The sequence below is a fragment of the Lineus longissimus genome, chromosome 17 (genome assembly GCF_910592395.1).
Source record: "Lineus longissimus chromosome 17, tnLinLong1.2, whole genome shotgun sequence".
Taxonomy (NCBI): Eukaryota; Metazoa; Nemertea; class Pilidiophora; order Heteronemertea; family Lineidae; genus Lineus; species Lineus longissimus.
In genome coordinates this window covers 10,990,850-11,012,289 of record NC_088324.1, presented here as the reverse complement: position 1 = coordinate 11,012,289, position 21,440 = coordinate 10,990,850, and the positions used below count along the sequence as shown (strand labels likewise).

At 40.7% G+C, this 21,440-nt stretch overlaps 1 protein-coding gene across 1 annotated transcript; it reads right to left on the bottom strand.

Annotated features, from left to right (window-relative positions):
- Positions 1-135: 135 nt before the first annotated feature.
- Positions 136-20,878, bottom strand: LOC135501012 (laminin subunit beta-1-like). The gene is made up of 22 exons (XM_064792731.1): positions 20,818-20,878; positions 20,561-20,728; positions 20,055-20,126; positions 19,542-19,693; positions 12,486-12,796; positions 12,221-12,369; positions 11,621-11,782; positions 11,298-11,435; positions 10,812-10,958; positions 6,433-6,754; positions 5,981-6,211; positions 5,492-5,784; positions 5,055-5,222; positions 4,656-4,916; positions 4,225-4,368; positions 3,827-4,002; positions 3,461-3,680; positions 2,969-3,150; positions 2,351-2,614; positions 1,970-2,207; positions 1,516-1,694; positions 136-1,173 (listed from the first exon to the last, which is right to left on the bottom strand). Exons 1-22 carry the CDS (start codon positions 20,876-20,878, stop codon positions 688-690), a joined length of 4,524 nt encoding a protein of 1,507 aa, XP_064648801.1. The 3' UTR covers positions 136-687.
- Positions 20,879-21,440: the final 562 nt, after the last annotated feature.

Sequence of the window (21,440 nt, the reverse complement as noted above, 5' to 3'; positions counted from 1 at the left end):
TAGAGAACAATGTCAGGGCCAAGGACCTATGATGAGTGTATGTACAGAAATTTATCCTGAGGAAGTCTTTTTGAAGACAAAGCATAAAATAGAACACAGTGTATTTCAATTTCTTTATTTGTAAAAAAACCCTGATGTACATTCCTTCTCAAATTACGACACTAATCTTAAAAATAATTTATCAATCACTATTTGCGTCATTCAATCTTTAACAATCACCACAGTGCTAGATTTAACCTTATTAAATGCAATGCAGTTTTAAATATAATTCAATCAAAATCATCTATTATATACAATCAAAATATTAAATTCAATCAAAACAGTTAAAATCAATTCCAATTGAAAAATCATTGCCTTACACACATTGTTCAGTAAGTCTACTATTGCCAATAACTGGTAAAGTAGAACCTCTCTATTAAGGACACCCTCGGGACTGACAAGTGCTGTCCTTAATAGAGAGATGTCCTGATTGGAGAGGTTATATTGAATGGAAACCACCCAATTTGGGGCCAAAACTAGTGTCTTTCATAGAGAGGGTGTCCTTAATAGAGAGGCGTCCACTAAGGGAGGTTCTACTATATATCAATTTGAATCGCCACGGTCATTACACTTTCTTTACGACTTTGCCAATTGATCAATGCAACCTGTATTCCTCTTACTGGACCTAGTCTCCAAATTTAACATCATTCAACCCTGCAACTGATTCCTTAATAATCTCAACTTGTCAAGCTTCGCCTGTAAAGTAATTTTTCGAACCTGATACGAATCAATCAAATCTTGCTGAACTTTCTTAGCGGTTATCAAATCATTAATCATTGTTGACAAATCACGATTCTCAAAATCACTTTTTGCACCATTAATGGCGAGTTTCAAATCGTCTATTTCCCATGTATTCAATTTATTGATGTTCTGAATGTCTGTTTTGATTTTATTCAACTTTGACGCAGACGCTATGATGTGGATGATTTTCGTCTGGAGTTGATTGGATGCGTTGCTGTAGCCAATTTCAAGGTCATTTGTCAATGGTTGAAGGTCACTGCACCTCTTCTTGGCTGGCTGAACCATTGTGTTGTTAGTATTGGTAACATTCAGCAACTTTCCATCCAGGTTGTTCAACGTTGTGTCGCTTATCTGTTGGAGTTGTTGTGCCGATGAGGCGACTGGGGACAGTTCCTGAAATACAAATGATGAAAGTGCAAACTACAACTACAAATGACAATGTTCCCTTATTGCTCCTGGGAATACCAGATTACTGATGGATCTATGGTTCTCACTTTGTGTACAGTGACACTGATAACTTTTAGAGACTGTTCGGGCAGAACACGTCCATGCATAACCAGAGAAACTTGGGCACATTTTACCAACTTCTTGAATCCATTTTGCCAGAATCTGAACTTGGATCAGCATTTGAAGTGAAATACTGATGACTTTTCCCCGAGCCATGTTAGTTTTTTTGAGTGCAGTGCCATTTCTTGTGAAATGAAGTGTGGTCCAACAGGTGTACTTCTCACCCACCTTATTGTTTGCATCTGCCTGCATCTTTGCCTGACTTGAGTTATCTCGTGCTCCTTGTGCGTTGATCTGACTCTCATTCAAGGATGAGCGGAGAGTCTGAGCGCCCATGATTGCTTTGTGGCTTAGGTGTTCAAGCGCCTCAACCATCAGGAGGGAATCATTTGCTGCTTTCTCGACAGCTGGAAGAGGAATTTGATAATTGGGAAGATGATCAATAAAGTTAATAGTGCATTTTTTATGTCATAAAATTTCCAATCCCCCTTCAAAGTTTTTAGAAATGCAGCTCAGAGGGACTAAGCAGACCTTCGTAAATCTATGCGACTTAACTGTTCAATGCTTTGGTCTCAGATATACAGACACTAGCGCTGGTACCATGCATTCAGTTGAAGCAAAGAACTGGCAATGCCACTGGGCCTCTACGTGCCTTGCTCAAGGACTATGACACAATTCTTACCTTGAGCTTTATTATAGAAGTTCTGTACGATGTTCATCATCGTCTGTGCATCATTTAACGTCTGTGCCTCTAGCGACACAGCTGCTGAGGCATTCTGGGATGCCACTCCCGCTCTCGCCAATTGTTTTTCTGATTCTGAATGCAGATTTTCTGTTGCCATGTTGAGTGCCATGGTTTTATCGCCGGCAGTCTTGATGGCTTTCACTAATGACTGGTTGGAAGCAGTTGCATCATTAACCTGAAAGAATGTGATATTTACACAATTGCGACATCGAGCAACTTACTTTACCATGAAAAGAAATCAACCAGGCTTTGTTGAAGCTAATTGAACTTTCTGACTTGTTTATTATGCATCACTAGCTGAAAGGAAAGGAGAATTACCTCAGAAGTCAATGATTGTGCTTCACTCAATTGCTTCCCAATCCTCGAGTTGAATTCAGCCGTTTTAGCAGGGAGATCTGCCAAACTGTTCACGGTGAACAAAATGCTGTTAGCTTTTCCATTGATAGATGTCGCTGCCTCCTGTGATGTTTCGGCTCTCTTTAACAAGCTATCAGCATCAGTGTGGATCATGTTTAAGAACTGCTCAAGTTGGGTGATGCCGGCTGTGGTGTTTGCTTGAGTTGCAACAGCATTTTCTGCCAACTGTAAAATAAAGGACCAAAGGACCAATTTCATTAAAAAAAATTTCTCATAATAAATGTACTATACACCATCTCAAACCTTCAAGAGGCAAGTTTGTATGGAGTAATTCATCTTTGTTGTCATAATTTTAAGGGGACCTCAGGCAAGGATACACTGAGCCGAACTCGAACACCCCTTCTTTGACTGTGATTGGCCCCAAATGACCTTTTAAGGTCATTAAGTAGGTCCAACCCTCTTTCCATTGGTAGGCAACCTCTATTTTCTCTGTGATACTCTTCCATCTTCTCTGTGACATGTGTGAGGTAACGCCGCCATCTCAGTGAGATGACTACTCTTTTCGTCTACTGTTCTCACCTTCTTTGCCTGTTTTGCTGATGCCTCAGCGACATGAATGCTGTCCTCCATCTGTGTGACCAGCGACGTCATGTTGTTGGACTTGTGGTAGGCGTCCTGGTAAACAGACTCAATCTCCTTCTCAACATGATCAAGGCTGTTTACCAACTTGTCTATACCAGTCAGAATGTCACCCAAAGCACCTGTGTGAAAACAATACTGAATATATAGGGATACTAATACCTTTTAAGCATGTTTTGACCCCAATTCAGGCCACAATTAGGCAAAGAAATGTTTTGTAGAATGGTCAATTGAGGTGAAGTTGGCAACTGGCCTGTAGGCCTCCTAGTAAGACTCATCTAGCTCCCACGGGACAAGGGTTCTGTTTCTCCCTCGACCACACGCCACCTCACCCCATCTTTCAAGACTCTGTTGTGTCTTTTGGCACAAGGGTGTGTTTTTCCATCTCTTGATCTGAAAGAAGTCAAGCGTCTTGCCCATGACCACAGCTACCTTGGATGAGTTGGTAGTTCCACGCCACCGTTGAATTCACCGTTGCAAGTAGTGCATCATTCTGACTCTGCTGATCTGATGCTGCCTGGAGAGTACTGTTGGTGATCCCTAGGGCATGTGCTCCAACTGTTTGTAGCATTGTATCGACACGGTTCAGGTTTGCAGCTAAGTGGGCCACCTCGCTCAGGACAGTACTTTCTGCATTTGTGGCTTGTGACAACTGAATTTTAAAGAATATTTAGGATTTATATGTTCGATACAATTTTGAAGGAACTCAGTTGTTCAAATGAATGTTATAACAGTAGTTTGGTGTCTGCTGTAGTTTTACTTTTGTTGAAAATTTTAACAGAAATCGAGGCTAAATACCTGGCCGAGCAACTGCTCAAGAAGCAACATCATCTGTTGAAGACGGTCAGAAAATGATCCGATTCTACCGTTTTCGTCTGCAGATTGTAATTCCTGCACCAAGTTTGACAGGTTTCCCTGGAGAACTCGTAACAAGCTGACCTCATCCTGGATCAGGTCGTAGCAGATGTCACACTCTGAAATAGACATAAAAATCAAAATTGTAAACAATGCAAGGATTGGAGTTCCCTATCCCCTGATATACCGTAAGTGAACACAGACAGGCATTATCCCCTCTTTGGAATGACAATCATACATTTTTGGCAGTTCAACTGTTGGTGAAGGCCAGAGCGGTGACTGCCCTTGCTATTGGCCAGAGTCTCAAATGCTTTTGCTACGTATGATTAAATATGACTTACTAGAACATCCAGATGATGAAAGATCAAAATAGTTCTCCTCGCATATATTACACCTGTCCCCAACAACGTGCGGATGGCACCCACAGAGGCCCGACGTCTTGTTACAAACTGGTGACACTGATCCTGTAGAGTCACAGTTACATGCTGTAAGACAGAGGTGAATTATTATCCAAATGACTGTTTGACATGAGCTAAAGACTAACTTGAGAATGAAGTTAGGCCTACATCTGTCTTGGAGGACGAAAGTACCTATATCAAACTTAGGTTGAACTGGAGATGGCCCAATCCTAACTGCTCCAGCCACCAAATCCTTTCACATTTAAATGAGGGGACTCAAATGATACTATGAGGCATTGCTCATGGCTATTCACTCACGCAGAACCAAAGTGTACAGACTGAATAGTGAATTTCAAGAAAACTTGACTCGGTACCTTCACAGCCATCTTTTTGCAAATTCCAAAAAGCGTCTTGACAAGCGTCACAATCTGCCCCCACGACATGAGAGGCACAGCTGTCACAGTTGAAGCCAACAGTTCCGAGACGACAGTTCAAACACTCGCCAGTCACAGCACTGCATTCTGGGACAGCTGTGTCTGTGCGTCCGGAGCAGTCACAAGGTTTACATGGTGTGTAGGAGTCGCCATTGGTGATGTTGCGATGAGTGCCTGGCTTGCAGACGTCACATGAGAGACCTGAAAATAAAACGGTCATCATTCATGAATCAAGTTGCAGATGTTCTTATCCTTTGATTATGGTCTATGACTTACTGTCTGCTGTCATGGTGAAGAATCACACACACAGATGAATGTAACACAGGTTCAGAGACCTACCTTCAACATATCTTCCAGTGCTACAAGTGCAATTCTCCACAAAGTTGACAACATCTGCAGGCATTCCATCATCCTCCATGGCGGAAATGAGAGAGACATTTGCTATCAGAAGTGGAGAAGACCCCACAACACTCCGGATATCAATCCCTTGCAGATTGGCCAAGATTCCTGAAACAGAGTTAGAGTAAATAAGTACTGAACTGATCCTAGGAGTGGAAAGAAATCATATCTGTAATGTTTTGTAGGATGTGACTTCAGCTAGGATTTGCCACAGGAATTTGGCACATTGGTTAAGATTGATCAAAGGAATTAACATTGGCTCTAGCACTTCCTCCTATGTTCTGTTTTCGCAGACAGACATACACCTCTCATGAGACAGAGCTGACATTAACTTTTTAGCCAAAACCTATGACTTACAACATACTACTTGTACTTACTTTGCATTTGGATAGCAGACGGCCGGGAACCATCTTGGAATGTCCAGAACTTCTCATGAAGATACATTTCAACCTTGGTCAGATGTGTACTGATGGTGATGTTTTCAACTTGATAGTAAATGACGCCACCATTTCCCTCTAACTTCCCAAACACTTGATCCACGATGGCCACGTGCTTGGTCAAGCCTCTCATAAAGACAGTAAACGCCTGAGCATAGGGGCGATGCTGGTTGCCAAGGAACTTGGAAGGAACAGCGAAGTAGTCTGCATCTGATGCTGTGTTTAGATTAGTTCTGTAAAGCAACAATTTGTAAGTTTTAGAACTCGTAGGCAGGGGGATAGTCTCTTTTGAGACAACTGATGCTACGTTTCCTGTGAACTCAATCGAAATATATTCCATTGATGATTTTCCAGATTTGCTGAGGCTCTTCAAATTGGAGGCATATCTTTACTTTTTCAAACAAGTCACATTTTAAAAGTAAAACCAACCCTTCAGTATAAATCACATCTTTCACAAATCCGCTTGCCGAGGAGCACATCGACCCATGATCGTAGCAGAAACATGGCTGACATCCGTCTGGGTTGGCGTCCATCAGGTTGAAAGTGCCATCCTTACATGCGTCACATGACCTGCCTTCGGTGTTGCTGCGACATGGGCACTGACCTGTGATCTTGTCACAGACGGAGCTGGTGGAACCGGACATCGTGCATGCACATGGCCTGGAATGAGAGGATTAGGACATTTTACTTTAAACTGCTAAATATTACAGCTGTTTTGTTTTCTGAAAAAAAGCCCAAAACTTCAGCAAGTTGCCTCGGTTTTAGTCTACATTTCAGCTCCCACATGAAGTGTTTGGTGAAACAACCTGTACCTCCAGTTCAGTATCAATTCCATCAACATATTGATGAGCAAGGTTTGGGACTCTTTGAACAAAACTCACATGCATCCCTTCTTTGAAAATCCATAGTATCCATCCTGGCATTGGTTGCATTTCTCGCCCGTGATCGTCGGCTTGCAGACGCATTCTCCCTGGTCGTTACACTGCCATATATCGCTACCATTGATATTACAGTTGCACTCCCTACATCCTTCACCACCGGAGAACCCATAGTAATGCTCCTTGCAAGCCTTGCATTGGCGCCCGCCGGAAAATCCTAGGTTGTTTGGGTCAGTTGATTCTGCAACATTTGATTTGCAGTCGCATTGTCCTGTCGTGTAGTCACAGACGAAGTCGTGGGATCCAAGGGCGCTGCATTCACAAGCTGAAAAAAACATACGATTCAATATTCCATTGGGTTTAAAATATCAAAATTTGTATCAATGGTCCATTCCACTTGTCAGAGACTTGTTAAATGCCTGTGTACCTAACTGTCGTGCTAAGAAGATAATTGGCAGTTATGGATCCTTGTGAACTCGACTCCTGAGCATGTCACTGCGGCTGAGTTAGAAACTAAAAACTACATGTTTTAATGTTCCTCAAAACAGTGCCTCTTCAAAGTTATTAGCGCCACCAGCAATGCCCAAGTCGTTTTTGGAATGGCAAAATATGAACCCATAAGTCGTTTTGCAGAAGCTTTAGATTCTCTTAGAGAAAATAGATGGCATGCTTGTTGCATAAATGGATTTTTTTAATGAAAAATCAGAAGCATCTTCATATCCTGTTCTTGTCAAACTGATCTTGCGATGAGAAAATAGATGGCATGCATGATGCTCATTACATGCTGGCATTTGTTAGGGATCCTTCAATTAACAGCTTTGGTGCCAGGTTTGCCTTGGAAGTAAAGCTGTGGACCATGCAGCATCCTTATCCTCCTAGTACCGGGTATATGGAATCCAGTACGAGTTCTAGCCAGATGAGCTGGTCGCCGCCTGGGCAATAGCCCACAGCACACTTTAACTATAAACATTGACTTATTTTTCATACTCCTGACCAGGCCAGCCTGCCTAGGAGAAGACATACCACTGTAGCTTTTTCTGCACACTGACATGACACAATCACTGACCATATCCATCCACTCTGTTGCATGATAAAAAGAAATGAATATGAACTCATGATAGATTTCATGTTTTTTATTCAAAATGTATAAAATATTCCCCATGCAACATGAACATAGAAGTGGTCACGGTCAACAAACATAGTCAACCGCTGGAAACTGGAAATGGCACAAGCAAATTTTGCAATTTTGTATATTGTCTCATGTGTTGACAACAGCTTTGCTTAATCAGTTTCTAATCATGTATTTACATGGTTGGATATCAAACTTGAATGATGGCTAAGAGTCAGGCGAGATATAACATCCTTGCACCTGACTGAAAGGGAAAACATTACACTAACAAAGATCCTTGGCATAAACTGGGACCATGACGCTAAAGTGATGATGAAAATGATGATGATAAGTACCTAGTCTTGCATCATACAAGAGATCCATGAACCTCATCTATCGGTCCTAACTCCTTGAAAACATTGAGCTCTGACTTTGTCAAATGCTGTGACAATATCTTTTGCAACTCTGGCTTGTCACGTGTCGAATTGAAATCCAAATTGCTAAAAGAAGACCTACGAATGTTTGGCGCATCCTTACGTTTCAACTCTATCATATTAAAGCTCAACGTCTTTTTAACTTTTCCTGTCTGTCTCGGTGTTTTAGCATCCTCCGCTGACAGCCTCGTCCGTAGGACCCAGTTATTAGAAATTGACGCCGGTTGAGAATTATTCAATTGATGAGCTTGGCTGATGGCACGCTGTACTGTCGGTTTTAACTTCGGCGGTGGTTGTGTTGTGTTGTCTATGTAACTCACAGTACTCCTACGCTTCTCCATGAAGGGTTTGAAAACTTTTTTCTGCGCACGTTCAGGTAGAATCATCAGTACGATTAATCCGATGAGAATTAATGCAAAAATCACAACCAGAGCTATATATCCTGCGAAGTTGATTTCAGCCGGTGTTTCACATATCAGATTCGGACAAACTAGAAGAGAGAATAGCATTTTCCGGAGCTAGAATCCTTTCAGAGACTGCCACCTCTCTAACCATTCACTAACAGGGAACCCCATTGTACCTGTGAAGCACCTAACAGGGAAGGTCTAGAAATGTGTCATCTAGGCATCTAATCAACATCACAACTTGATGTCTATTAGACATCTATCCAACTAGGTGTCTAACAGACATCAACTTGGTAGATTATCAACTTGGTATGTCTTCTGGTTGGTGTCAGATACCTATTAGCCGTATGAGAGACATCTATACAACAAGATCCACCAGACTTTCCCTGTGTAGCCTATGACATGGCTTGACAGTGGTCGGGGGGGGGGGGGGGGGGGGTACCCATCACCAATAGACCAACAGTCATTGAAGAGATCAAGGGATAACAGCAGCAACCAAGCTGGGATACAACCGAGTAAAGGGAGAACTTTGGCATCTGTTAAAGAAGCCTTGTTAGGAAGGGTGGGGGAAATAAGATCACACACTTCTTTTAGTGCCCCTTCTCACAAGCTGTCTAACACACAGTGATTGAGCAGTGGTTCACCTGGTTGCCTGAGCAATGGTTTGCCTGATGTCATGGTCGATCATTCTCAGCAAGTGTTACATAGATCTGGGATCTATCACCATGGGCCATAACTTAAGGAATACCTTCCTATGAGAATTCTTTCCGTACAGCTGACCGTATCCCTATTCAGAATCATGATTCAGAAAAATATGATGAGCAAGCAATAGAAACATTAAGTTCAGGTCAAATTTCATGTTATTTCTTCACTAGTTCTTCCGCGACTGTAATGATGTCTTTTTATCCGTTCCCGATACATAATGATAATGAGTATGATCAATTCTACTAGCGTAACGACCACCGTCAGCATTATCAGTCCACGATTGAATTCTCGCTTTCGAATGAGTACCAATGAGCATTTGTGTCCTATGCAGGCTGGAAATCGAAAGTCGTGTGTATGGAGATACTGACAACTAAAGTTATTTCTTCTTTAGAGGTTCAAATTTAGCAATATGTATTTATGATAGTGGTGCTGAGTTAAATTCCACAATTGGTAGTTGTTGGCAATTTGATGATATTATTCTTTTACCACAATTAGCGTTGGTAGGAAAACGCATTAAGCAATCAAAATTACAGGATATTATGCCCTTAAGCAACACTTTTTCTGAGTAGCTTTCTTTGTAGCCTATTGATAATAAAACATGGATGAAAGAAGAGTCACTTTGCTGATACAAGCAACTAGTAGAGCCAAGCAAAGGTTTGGTATAAACACTGAAGAACAACGCCTTCCAAAAAAGACACTGCAAAAACACCTAGACATGCAACCCTTCATTCTTAGGTTTCAAAATGGCTTAACTTGCAATAAGGATGCTGTGCCAAATCAACTGACAAAACTTCACCTTCTCTTAACCTTAATTCGGGTTGCACTCCTGCAATAATGCCTTGCCAAGCCATGGATAACTCCTGTCTTGGTAATAGCATTGCTGAATGTAATTATCAGAGACAATAAAAACCATAGACAAATTCCCTCAAATGGTAGCATGGGGGCTGTAAATAACTGAAGCCTGCCTCTCCTACAGATCTCTGTGGTGGATATTGGCAGATAAGCCAATCTTGTGAATTCTACCCACATGAGACAACACCACCATTTGAATATAATTCATTTGGCTGGAGGGAACTAGCTATCAGTAAGAGAGCATATTTTTTAGCTGTGGGTAATATATTTGGACATGTATTGAAAAGTGTGTGATGTTGCCTTTGAACTATCTCCTTATATAAAGCAATTTGATCTTCTTCAAATGTATAACAAGCAAAGCGTGTAGAGGTGTAACGCTAACATGCTAAAAACATATTTCTTGAAAATCATGATACCACAGATAATGTAAATTAAAATAGAAGAAATAAAAAGAAATAAAATATCAATACATGTAGGCCAGGGGAAGATATCATGCAAAAAGAGCTTGATGATATAGAATAATGTTTAAAAGGAGATTCAACATGCAAAAACAAGCACATGCAAAGCAGCAAAAGGTAAGAGTCCTTAAATGTAAAGTTGTACATGCCACAAAAATGGTGATGGCTGCTGATGGTAATTAAAGTGCATAGTATCTATCTGTGCATGCGAAATGAAAACACATTTCTTATTTTGTTACTGATTGCTAGAAAACCTCAGCATCTCAAATATGAATCTCAGGGGTGTCATTTGTCATCTTTCTTCCAATATTATCTTACACACTCCTCTTCTTTTGAGTAAATAGCGGTCTGTCCGAGGCAATGTGAAATTTTTTTAGATGTTGTAGAGTGTTCCAAAATGTAGACAAGAAAATGTACTAACCTGTGCATCCACTGCTGGTGAAGTTGAAGTATCTTGGCTTGCATGTATCGCAAGTGCGTGCGAATACCCCTGGTTTGCATGAGCACTGGCCACCGATAGGTTCACAGGGTCTGGAGGTGTTAGCGCCAGTCGAATTGCAGGCACAAGCTGAAAGAGTTATGCATTCATTTAAAACAAACCTTGGCATCATCATTACAGAAAATGTCTCATGACTTCATTACGTTTTTGGATAAATGATGCACTCAGTTTCTTACAAGTCAAAGCAATTCTTCAAAGTTTTAAATTTCAAAATGAATCTGGAAAAATACAATTGCGTTAATATATGTTCTCTTCATATAATCTAAATACAAATCCAATTCTTATCAGCAAATGTGCATGCATGATATCTGCTCTGCAGCACTGATGATATCTTATTTTGCTGAGCCACAAGGAAATAAAATGAACACAACTACCCGAGGCTTTTAAAGTAGAGGATAGAACCCTTACCCATTGTTCCATTGTATAGTTCAGTAAAGTATGAGAAAGTGAGAGCCCGACATGTCGGGTCGTTGATTGCCTCATCCCTGGTCGCCAGAGATGAAATCTTAGTTACACAGGCATCATACTCTTTCTTCTTGGAGGCACCTGTGGATAGAATCAATCAATCAATCAATCAATCAATCAATTATTATCCCAATTAAGGATTTTGCTGGAGATATACTACCCGTTACACCTTTCCCCCAGATTTCATTCTCATCTGATGACGATTTATCTCTAGTTCAACCAAAATAGCACACTTCATCATACATTGTCCTTCAAATAATACTTACTTGCGCTGTCATATACTTTGAAACTATACAGGCCAGGAATGAACAGTAAAGAATCAACGATTATATCTGTAGCATGAGAGTAGCCTGCTCCTACGCTCAGCGTGACTTTCGTTCGACACCGGGTATCAATGTTCACCTGGGTGCTGACAGACTGACCAAGACCTGGAAACAAAAAGATGACAATACAGTGGAACCCCGGTAATGCGACCACCCCAGTAATGCGACTGCCCCGCTATGACGACCAAGAATCGCCGGTCCCGAATGGTTTCCTCTCCAATTACCATTACAAGGCCCCCGGTAACACGACCACAGCCTCGGTCGCATGAGTGGTCGTGTTACCGGGGTTCCGCTGTATATGTACCCATTACAGACATTTATACTTCCAGTACCAATATTTACTCTTTCAGTACTGATATTTACACTTTCAGTACCGGTATTTACACTTTCCGTACAGACATTTACACTTTCAGTTGTAGTTTCAGATATCTACCATCAGTGCTCAATTGTATGCATTTGAAAGCCTCGAAGAAATGCTGCCTCAAAAGATGGCCATCATTGGTTGCAACAAGAAACTTACAAGTGCTACAAATAAACACTCACCAGGAGGGAAACTTAGTGCACTGATCTCCGTGGTTCCAGTCTTTGGACAACTACCAGACGAACTGTCACCGACGTAAAGGTGGTTCAACTTGGCACCATTCCATGTGGTTGTGCCATTAAGATTGTAACGGATGGCAACTGTGTTTGTCCTGAAAAATAATGACTCAATTTTGTCATCTTTGTGAAGTGAGGTAAGGGTCAAGGGGCAAATATGCAGGATTATCTTACCATCTAATCATGCTTCGAAATAACATTACTGACTTACCATTGCGTCGGAGTCACTCCAATTAGTTTAAACTCCTCGAATTGTTCAAATTCTACTTCCTGTCCTGGCGCACATGATGCGAATTGCGAACCAGTAAAGGGATTCTCAGAGTTTGCAAGTTCATCAATCAATTCGCATGACCCTCCATTCACTTGGTATGCAGCAGCATCAAAATGTTGCACAAAACGATTGGTTGTTGTCTCATTACATCGCCTGCCTGTCACACCAGGGCGGCAAGGACACTGACCAGTCACCTTGTCGCAGACATCACTCAGTGAGCCACCGATGTCACAGTCGCAGGTATTGCACTCCTGAAAGAAGATTGGCACTGAGGATTGAAGAAAATATGATCAACTCTTCATTCTTGAGAACACTCCCGTTGTTTGTTAACTTACAAACAGTTAAGTATGGAGTCATATTCACGCAATATACACAAGGAGAATAATGACATGGGCTTCTGAAAAGCAGGTGGAAAAGACTTGAATTAGTGATTCATTCAAATAAACCTAAAACAGATGAAGCAATGCCCAGTAAGTTCAAGAGAATTTGTATTCATGTTTGTAATGATGCACAACTGAGATGATGTAGGGAGAAAAACAAGTACAAAGAATCCTTTGATTAACCAACTTACCACAAAATGAGTCCAGGATATGAACAGCACCAATGTATAAACAATGCACAATCCAAATTGTCTTATTATTTTCAACCAATACGGTCTCATGTTGACCACTGAAGCAACTGCTCTCCAATGGACCATTCACTTGCTTACAAGAAAGCTAATCCTTCCGTGGGACATTCATCCATTGTAAATCCATGAGTGATAGCCAGGGCAAGGCCATGAGGTTCTCCAAGGTACCGGCTGACCATGGCATTGTCCGCTATCCTGATTGGCGATAGCATGCAATAGCCTCTTCATAGCTTAAAGGGGTATGCCATTTGTATCTAATCATGGGTCAGGAGAACAGAAATAAAGTAATACACAATGCCGTAGTGAATATCAGGCATGCAACTTTGTATAACTGCATTTATATTTTCCTGACCCATGATTAAATACAAATGGCATACCCCTTTAATGGGAGATACATGTACCTCCTCGAAATATTTCCCCCAAGATGTCCTTAATTCACAATGGCTATAAAAACACTGATGATTCCATTATCCAGAACTCTCTAATAAAGGAATCCTTTGTGTGTACATAGCACTTTGCTTAATTTCCTCTGATATTTGATCAAGAAGCAATATCTGCCAAGTTAATTGTTTACTTGGTCCAGTCACAGATTGCAACAAACTAATTTCCTGCACCAGGTTATTTATATTAGCAGACAGATTAATGGAAAAGAGAGCGAAATATTTGTTGGGAATTGAACCCAAGATCACTTGCACAAGACACCAAGTTGCCAACATCTCAAAAGATCACAACTGGAAATTGAAGACGAAAATTACTTTAGCTCCAACATCTAACTGCTTAGAAGCATAGGTCTTTGTCAATTAGTTTTGAAATGCTTAGAGAAACGATAAGCACGATTCTCTGCGGATACTTCACAAGCTTTTCATGGGAATTGAACCCAGGTCGCCAAAGTTGCCAGTGATCTTAGACCACATCTCTACTATTCCACCACCCTGCCAGACAACCACTCCAGAAAGCAGTGTACTCAGCCAACACTTCCATCAATTGCATCAGAACTTAATCCGAAACTTCCACAAATCACATTTCTCTACTAATCCTTCGAAACCCTAGAAGAAGGCAGAGACGATTGATTACACAAACTATTGCCATCAAGTGAATCACGAACAAATCCACATCTGCTTGGGATCAGCACCCAAATAGTGAGAGCTATGGACCAAATCAATACAATACAAGACTCACTGCTATTGTCGACAACAACGATCGCAGAGCCAAAAAATTACCAGATGTGACCAAGAATCTGTAAATTTAACAATTCATCACAAACATTTCCAATACCAATCATACCTCGATGACATTACCACCTGCCATTGTATTGATAAATTGCTAAAATGACTGCCGGTGAGTCGTAAATGGAAATCAAACAATTTTGCTAAAAAACGATAGAGATGCCAATCAAGGCAGACTACAACTTACAATGTAGATGATGTAGATATTCTGCCAATATCTATCAAAAACCAATTCTTTTAGTGATTCAACATTATGAAATACCCACCCTTTACCTCTGTCTGTTATCCCCAGCACTATTGTATTGACCAAATGTTAGAAGACTGGGATATAAAAGAAACCGAGCTTGTGGGATATCAATTTGATTGATGTAGAAGACATATATCAAGAAAGCCATTCAAAGCAGACTACAAAATGGAGAAACTCAGCCAAAACCAATCAAAAAAAGGCATATTTATAGCGATTCAACATCATGAACAACCCATCCTCTACACCACGCTAGTCAACCGTTGTATTGACAACTGTTCAAATGGCTGGATCCAGAAAGCAAATAGAATATCACAAAAATACAACCATCCATCAATGTAATAACTGAATTACAAATCCACCGGAATCCTAAGGGTGCTCGGACCATATTGATGTGATTGAAACCAGAGGAAATATCTTGGCAAACCCATACATGGCACATCTTGTAAAAAGTAACCCAAGCTATAAAGATCTGCTAAATTTATCGATTTAACATTATGAAATATCCATCCTTTTTTACCTCAATCCCATTTCATTTGATAGAACAACTTCTTGAATATATTAAATGTAAAGGAAAACTGCATATCACAAGAATTGTGCCGCAAGAAACAAATATCACCATACTTCAATTAAATTAGAAATTGGTCCATTAATCAGCATCCGAATTAAACAAGCGTTCAACGGCATTTATATACGCTTGTTAACGAAAGCAGATTCCAGAATATTCTGTGGCAATACAGTTTTTCCTTGTTTTCTGAAGTCTATATGGCCTCGAGCTTCTGTGTGAATGAGCTGCTATCAAAAGAGTACATGTACCTCCTTTCAATACGAAAGTTGAATATGCTATGAAGTTGGTGATGAGAGCATCTTCAACTTGCTAATGAGCTGTATTTGATGATGGCTGATGTGAGTGCAGCACACTTAACGAAGAGGGAAAAAGCTAACCAGCAGACGACATTATGCCACTTTGGCTTTTGTCAAACGTGCATGAACCGTATCAGATGCGATTATACTATTTACACTTACTCCGCTTGCACTATTCATTTCAATTGCTAACGGGCCCAACATCATCAATTCTACACTTTCGCTCAGTGCTGAAATCCTCAAATGACCCATGAAGCAATCGAACATGTCATTAGAATTTATGCTGCACTAAATTATGCGTATTTACATGGGGAATCTTCAATCACTCCGCTGCAAATAAAACGGTACTTTATAAGTCCCTAATGAAATTCCCTTCAAATTCGTCTCGGTTGTTGGCGAAACTTTGCCGAGCGATTAACCCTTTAAAACAATGAGGTAAGTATATGATGATGCGTCTGCATGCAAGGTTATTTTGTTGGCATTTCATTTGATCCCGACTTGCCCTTGATAACTCAGCTACATCAAAAATTTGACCCCGATGGCATTCTGATTGCTTTTGCAACATCACCATGGCCAGAGCATGTCCGAGGCACAGACAACCTCTCATACGAATGCTCCCAAGAAGTAGTACCTTTAAAGCTTGAACGCTTTCAGTGGTCTCTTGGGCTGAAATGAAAGTTATGGGTCAGCTTTTATGGACAGTGGAGCATGGTGGCATTTAACACATGGCATCAATGGTTCAAACTGGAGTCTAGTCGACTGTTGCTCTGGCATTCTTGTGATGTACTGCATGAACATCTCTTCAATACCCATATGAGGATTACCGGTACTTCATGTAGCATACAGAATTGTTAGATGTCTCCATCACGGAGACATCCTTAATTACTTGAAGGTGCCACGATTTACATACTCTCATCACAGAAAGAGTTTATGACTGTAATTTGTTGCACTAATGGAAGTCACAGTGATAAACCTTCAATTATTCTGCTTAGATTTATATTTCAACCCACTCTGCAGCTTATTTCTAGCTGACGGCATGCCTAGCATGGTTTGGAAGCCACTGGAACTGGGAACTAGTTGGGCTATTATATACCGATGGAGAATATGTCCATTTCTCCTGTTTCTTATTTCTGTAGTTTTTTTGGCAGGCGACAGGAATCTCAGTTTTACATCTTATGCAAAGGACATGCATGGCAATCAAGCTAAAAACGCTTTGCCCAAGACCATTAGCAATCTATCAGCATTGGGTTAAACCCACAATGTACAGTTTATGAGTCAAACACTTTACCATACACGCAGAACTTGCCAGCCATCTACTGGATGGAACTCAGCCAACGTGATCATCTGACGATCACCAGAAATCCCCAGAGTTGCTAAATACACCCTTGAGAATTACAGCTAGACTGAGATTTCGAGATCATGCATAAATGAATGACAAAATGGTTGCACAACCAAAAATAAAGTCCTCTGAACTGGGTTTGGTCAATTGCTTTCTACACGAGGGAATACCCTTGCATACGCCCAAGTGGATTGTTACTAGAAATTGATGGCAACAGCTTGCAAAGTATGGGGTACAAATTTCCTCCCAAACTTACTATGCAGACAAAAGCTTTCTGGTGTGTAGATGACATCTGTATCAGGGACTGATTCAATGAATTTGGTAAGGGTAAGGTTCATTTGCGGCGACCAAGCATTAGCACTAATGTGCGCCATTCTCGATATCCTGAACAGGCAAAATGCTACTTTGCCAAGACATTCTGAGAGACCTTAAACCAACACCACCGGATGGCATGAATCACCAGTGGACACATCACGACCATTACAGCGAATGGACTGTCTAACACCACAATAAGAGGCAATTTTCTTTCTTGATAGAAGAATAGCACATCATTTTTCATGGACAAAGTATAGATAGACATATGGATGATGATGAGATACAGGTAATCCTTGCACATATGTGCAAAACTTATAAGGTTCCTGAAAGAATATCTATAGATATTTTATCTACTTTTTGATGATGTCTTTATGTGATATTGAGTTGAGGACTGAGCATCAACCAGGACACTATCACGTTTATGGCAATTTTGGGTGATTTGTAGAAGAAATCTGAAGCCACGGAGGAAACCTAATCTCTAATTCATGTGATAGAGGAGATGATTGCTTTGGTTTACCTCCCATGTCATAAAAAACTGCATGTAGATAAAGTATGAGAGGATAACCTGTATTCCTGCTAGAAGAAATTCAGTGAGAATGAGTGCATCTTTTATCATGGGGAACTGAGATAATTGTAGATGCCCATTACCACTTATTTCCCGAAGGTTAGCTTATGATGAATCTTGGGAAAAAAATCTATGTTGGTTTGTGGAGTCCATTCCTTTAGGAGATTGACCATCAAGTCAATCCCTCAAGAATCTATTGTAACCAGCATTGGCCTTTATAGGAACTTCCGTGCAACTCATTCTCATTCCTCATTTTACACCAATGGACTTTACTTTCATCAAATCAAATATGAGTTTTCATGGAATATTGGTTGGCGTATGCACACAATCTTGAGAAATATCCATTATTTGACAGCATACTTATGCTTGAACCAATTAGATTAGGCAAACAAGTCATGCTCCTTGCCCAAGACCAAGACGAGGCAGTAAGATGTTTAACAGAGATTATGTCGTATAAACTGATGAAGTGCTAGAATGTGAAGTGAGCCAAAGAAAACTGCCGCCTACCATCTTAAAGGCGTATGTCGTTCGTAATTACTGGTGGTCCAGGAAAATAGAAATGCAGTTCCTTCCTCCCCAATGGTTCAAAAGGAAATCCATCATGCACACTGGTTCTTGAAGAAAGAATCCTAAACAAAGCATTTCTCCATACTGGGGCCAGAACGAAACCTAATCCTGAAACTGCTTTAGATAAAACACCTTTGCCTCAAGGCAGAACCTTCTTACACAAGTTTCCGAAAGAAAACTCCCTGCACTTTGATTAGGAAAAGTCCCCAGCTACAAATGATATTTGAGGTACTCGAGAACTTAACACCTTATGTTGTTCTCCACAAAGCATATCAAAATGTGACATATAAATCAGATCGACTCATCATACGTGTGGGGCTCCCTCATCGTCGTAGAAACGAGCATCCTACATCCAGTGCAGAGGTTTGGATAATCATTGCCACATAGACTGTTTCAATCACTTAACAATTAGGGACATTCTCAGAGATAATCAAATGGAAAATGTCACTAAAATTCACCAGCATTTGAACATAAATCTGTACAATAGGTAGAAAAGGGTTAATGGAAATGGTTGATAGGAAAGAGAAGACCATTAGAAATAGGAAGTTGCCCCATAACATAGATATACACCACAATCGATGGCATTTTAATTCCTCTCTTAATTTCTAATTACATTACTGGCTTAAAAATCAATAAAATTAGTCATTCATTAACAGTAAATCATGGAATATTAGTTTCCATGATGCCTGTATTGCCTGTAGTAAGTCATCAGTGCATTTCTCTCAGCGCATGCAGTGGTTTATGCATGGCACACCTAGGCTGACTGTCCAGCCTCTTAACAGATATGAGGAGAAATAATGTCTTTGCAAACACAACCCACTTATTGATCAGTTTGGAATTCACATTCAATGGCCTGACAATTCAAAGTCCAGCATGCTGACTCCATTGTTAGTTACCATGGGAACAGGCAACAGGTGTCCACCACGGTCCATCTGATGCTCCACTTCACTGTAAATTGATTCAATCACCAGTGCATCCATAGTAGAGAAATGTTTACCGAGTTTATGTCTTGAGAGAAGTCGACTCTCCAACAGGTTATCGGTAATCCTATGATTTGATAAAAGAATTTATAGATTTTTATTTGACATGCTCAATGATAAAAATGACTATGTTGTTGTTGATAAATATACTCATCAAATTTGAGTACAATTAACACTTTAGGGAAAGCTGAGGGCACACAAAACACTCATTGAGATGTGCATATTGTGTAGCAGAGCTGACACTCAGGTCAGGTCATTACATTCCTACCTCATCAGGCGTGTACTTGGGGAAGCCATAATAAGCGTCCTTGCATTCTCCACAGATGCGGCCAGTGGTTGTCACCTTACATTGACAAGCTCCCGAGGTCTTGTCGCAAACATTAGTTTGATTGAGGGTGCCATCGGTATCACAACCACATCCTGCAAAATATACACAGCATCTCTTAATCATATTGTCAAAATAACTATTCATTGCAATACAGGTCATCAGCGAGTGGTAAAGTTCAAGTTTTTATGAAGTGCTTTTCATGGACAGGTCCTTGGTCAAAGCGATTTGTCATCCCAGGACTTCTGGGGATGTTAAGGGGCAGCTACAAGTGCTTTGGAAACAGCTCTAGTCGCTAGCTTAAAGAAGAACAACAGGAAGAACAGTTCCATCTATACTGTGGTCAGGTCACCAGGGATGCGTCCAGTAATCAATATCAAAGCCTAATTTTACCTGAAGATGAGAGATTTTAGTTGCACATAACAGCATTCATAATCGCAGATCTGAATCTCTTACTTGCATGGTGGTTCAGTGCTGAAGGATTCTGATCCTGAATTTCAACCCACCCTGACAAACTCCTGGTTGAATTTCCGTCATGTACAGCCCATAATATTCATCTTCGCAGTCGTCGCAGCGTCGTCCAATCACATGGTCTTTACAATAGCACTGACCAATTGGTTTGACTGAAGTTGCACTTTGAAGACATCTTGGGTTGCTATTGACCACGCCCAGCATTTCGCAGTCGCACTCTGCAAAAAATGTTAACAAGGGTCATCTAATGATCTGAAAATTTGCTTATACTTTATTTGTACAGTGGAACCCCAGTCGGCGACCAACCCGGTAACGCGACCATTCAACCTCAGTCCCATGAGTGGTTGTGTTACCGGGGTTCCACTGTATATGGATTCATCTTTTTCAATTCCTTGGGCTACCCTGCTGCAACAGGGATAAAATGATACGGGTAATGGATGTCCGCGCCCTTCTGGACTGCTTTGGTCATTCGTGCTTCGTCAAATTCTTACCTGAGCAATGATTGGGATTGTTCAATGCCAGCGTCTCATTAGGGTAAAACGCATGAGAGCACAGCTCACAGTGGAGACCCCTGGTATTGTGGTAACAGTCGTTACACTGGCCATGGCCGAGGGTCGCGTTGTAGGTACAGCTATCGGCGTGATCGTTACAATTGCATTCTGAGGGTAAATGAAAGGCAAAAGTATGAGAATCAAGCTGGGAAACGGAAGTATCATAATAAAAATGATGCTAATGACATTTTCATTACCAATTGCAGTTTTTTCAGCACTGGCAGTGAAAACCCTCTGATGGAGGCCATCGATTAGCATTTTTGAAACATTATCAACTCTTTAATTAGATCAAGCCTTGTGTCTTTACAACAGGTTTCAGCAGCTGGAAAATCACTGGTGCCACCTAGAGGCAAAGCAAAGAACTATTGGAGGATTAACTTTACCGTACAATACTTTATACAAATGAGAAGGTGTAATAAAGCCCCATATTAATAATTGATACCCATTGGATGGTAGTTACAGAAGGAACTAAAAACAACCAAGAATATAGCCTACACCTATATTAATCATGGCATACTATTAGGCCATGAAATATTAATTTTAAATGAGTACATGATTTTGGTCCACAGGCGTTGCAAAGATTTGTTACATGTGTGAGAGGGTGGATATACTGTGTCGATACTGTTAAGCCAGTTGAGTCACATCTGTTTGATGTAGGCCTATTACCTGTAAGATTAGTCTTTTCTATGCTAGCCCCTCGACAGGTTTAATCGCATCTGCACAGTATGCTATCAAGAAATCTGCATCCCCAGTACCAGGACAGTTTTTTATACCAAGAAAGACCAAATGGTATGGTATGCCATACTTACTCTTGCACTCA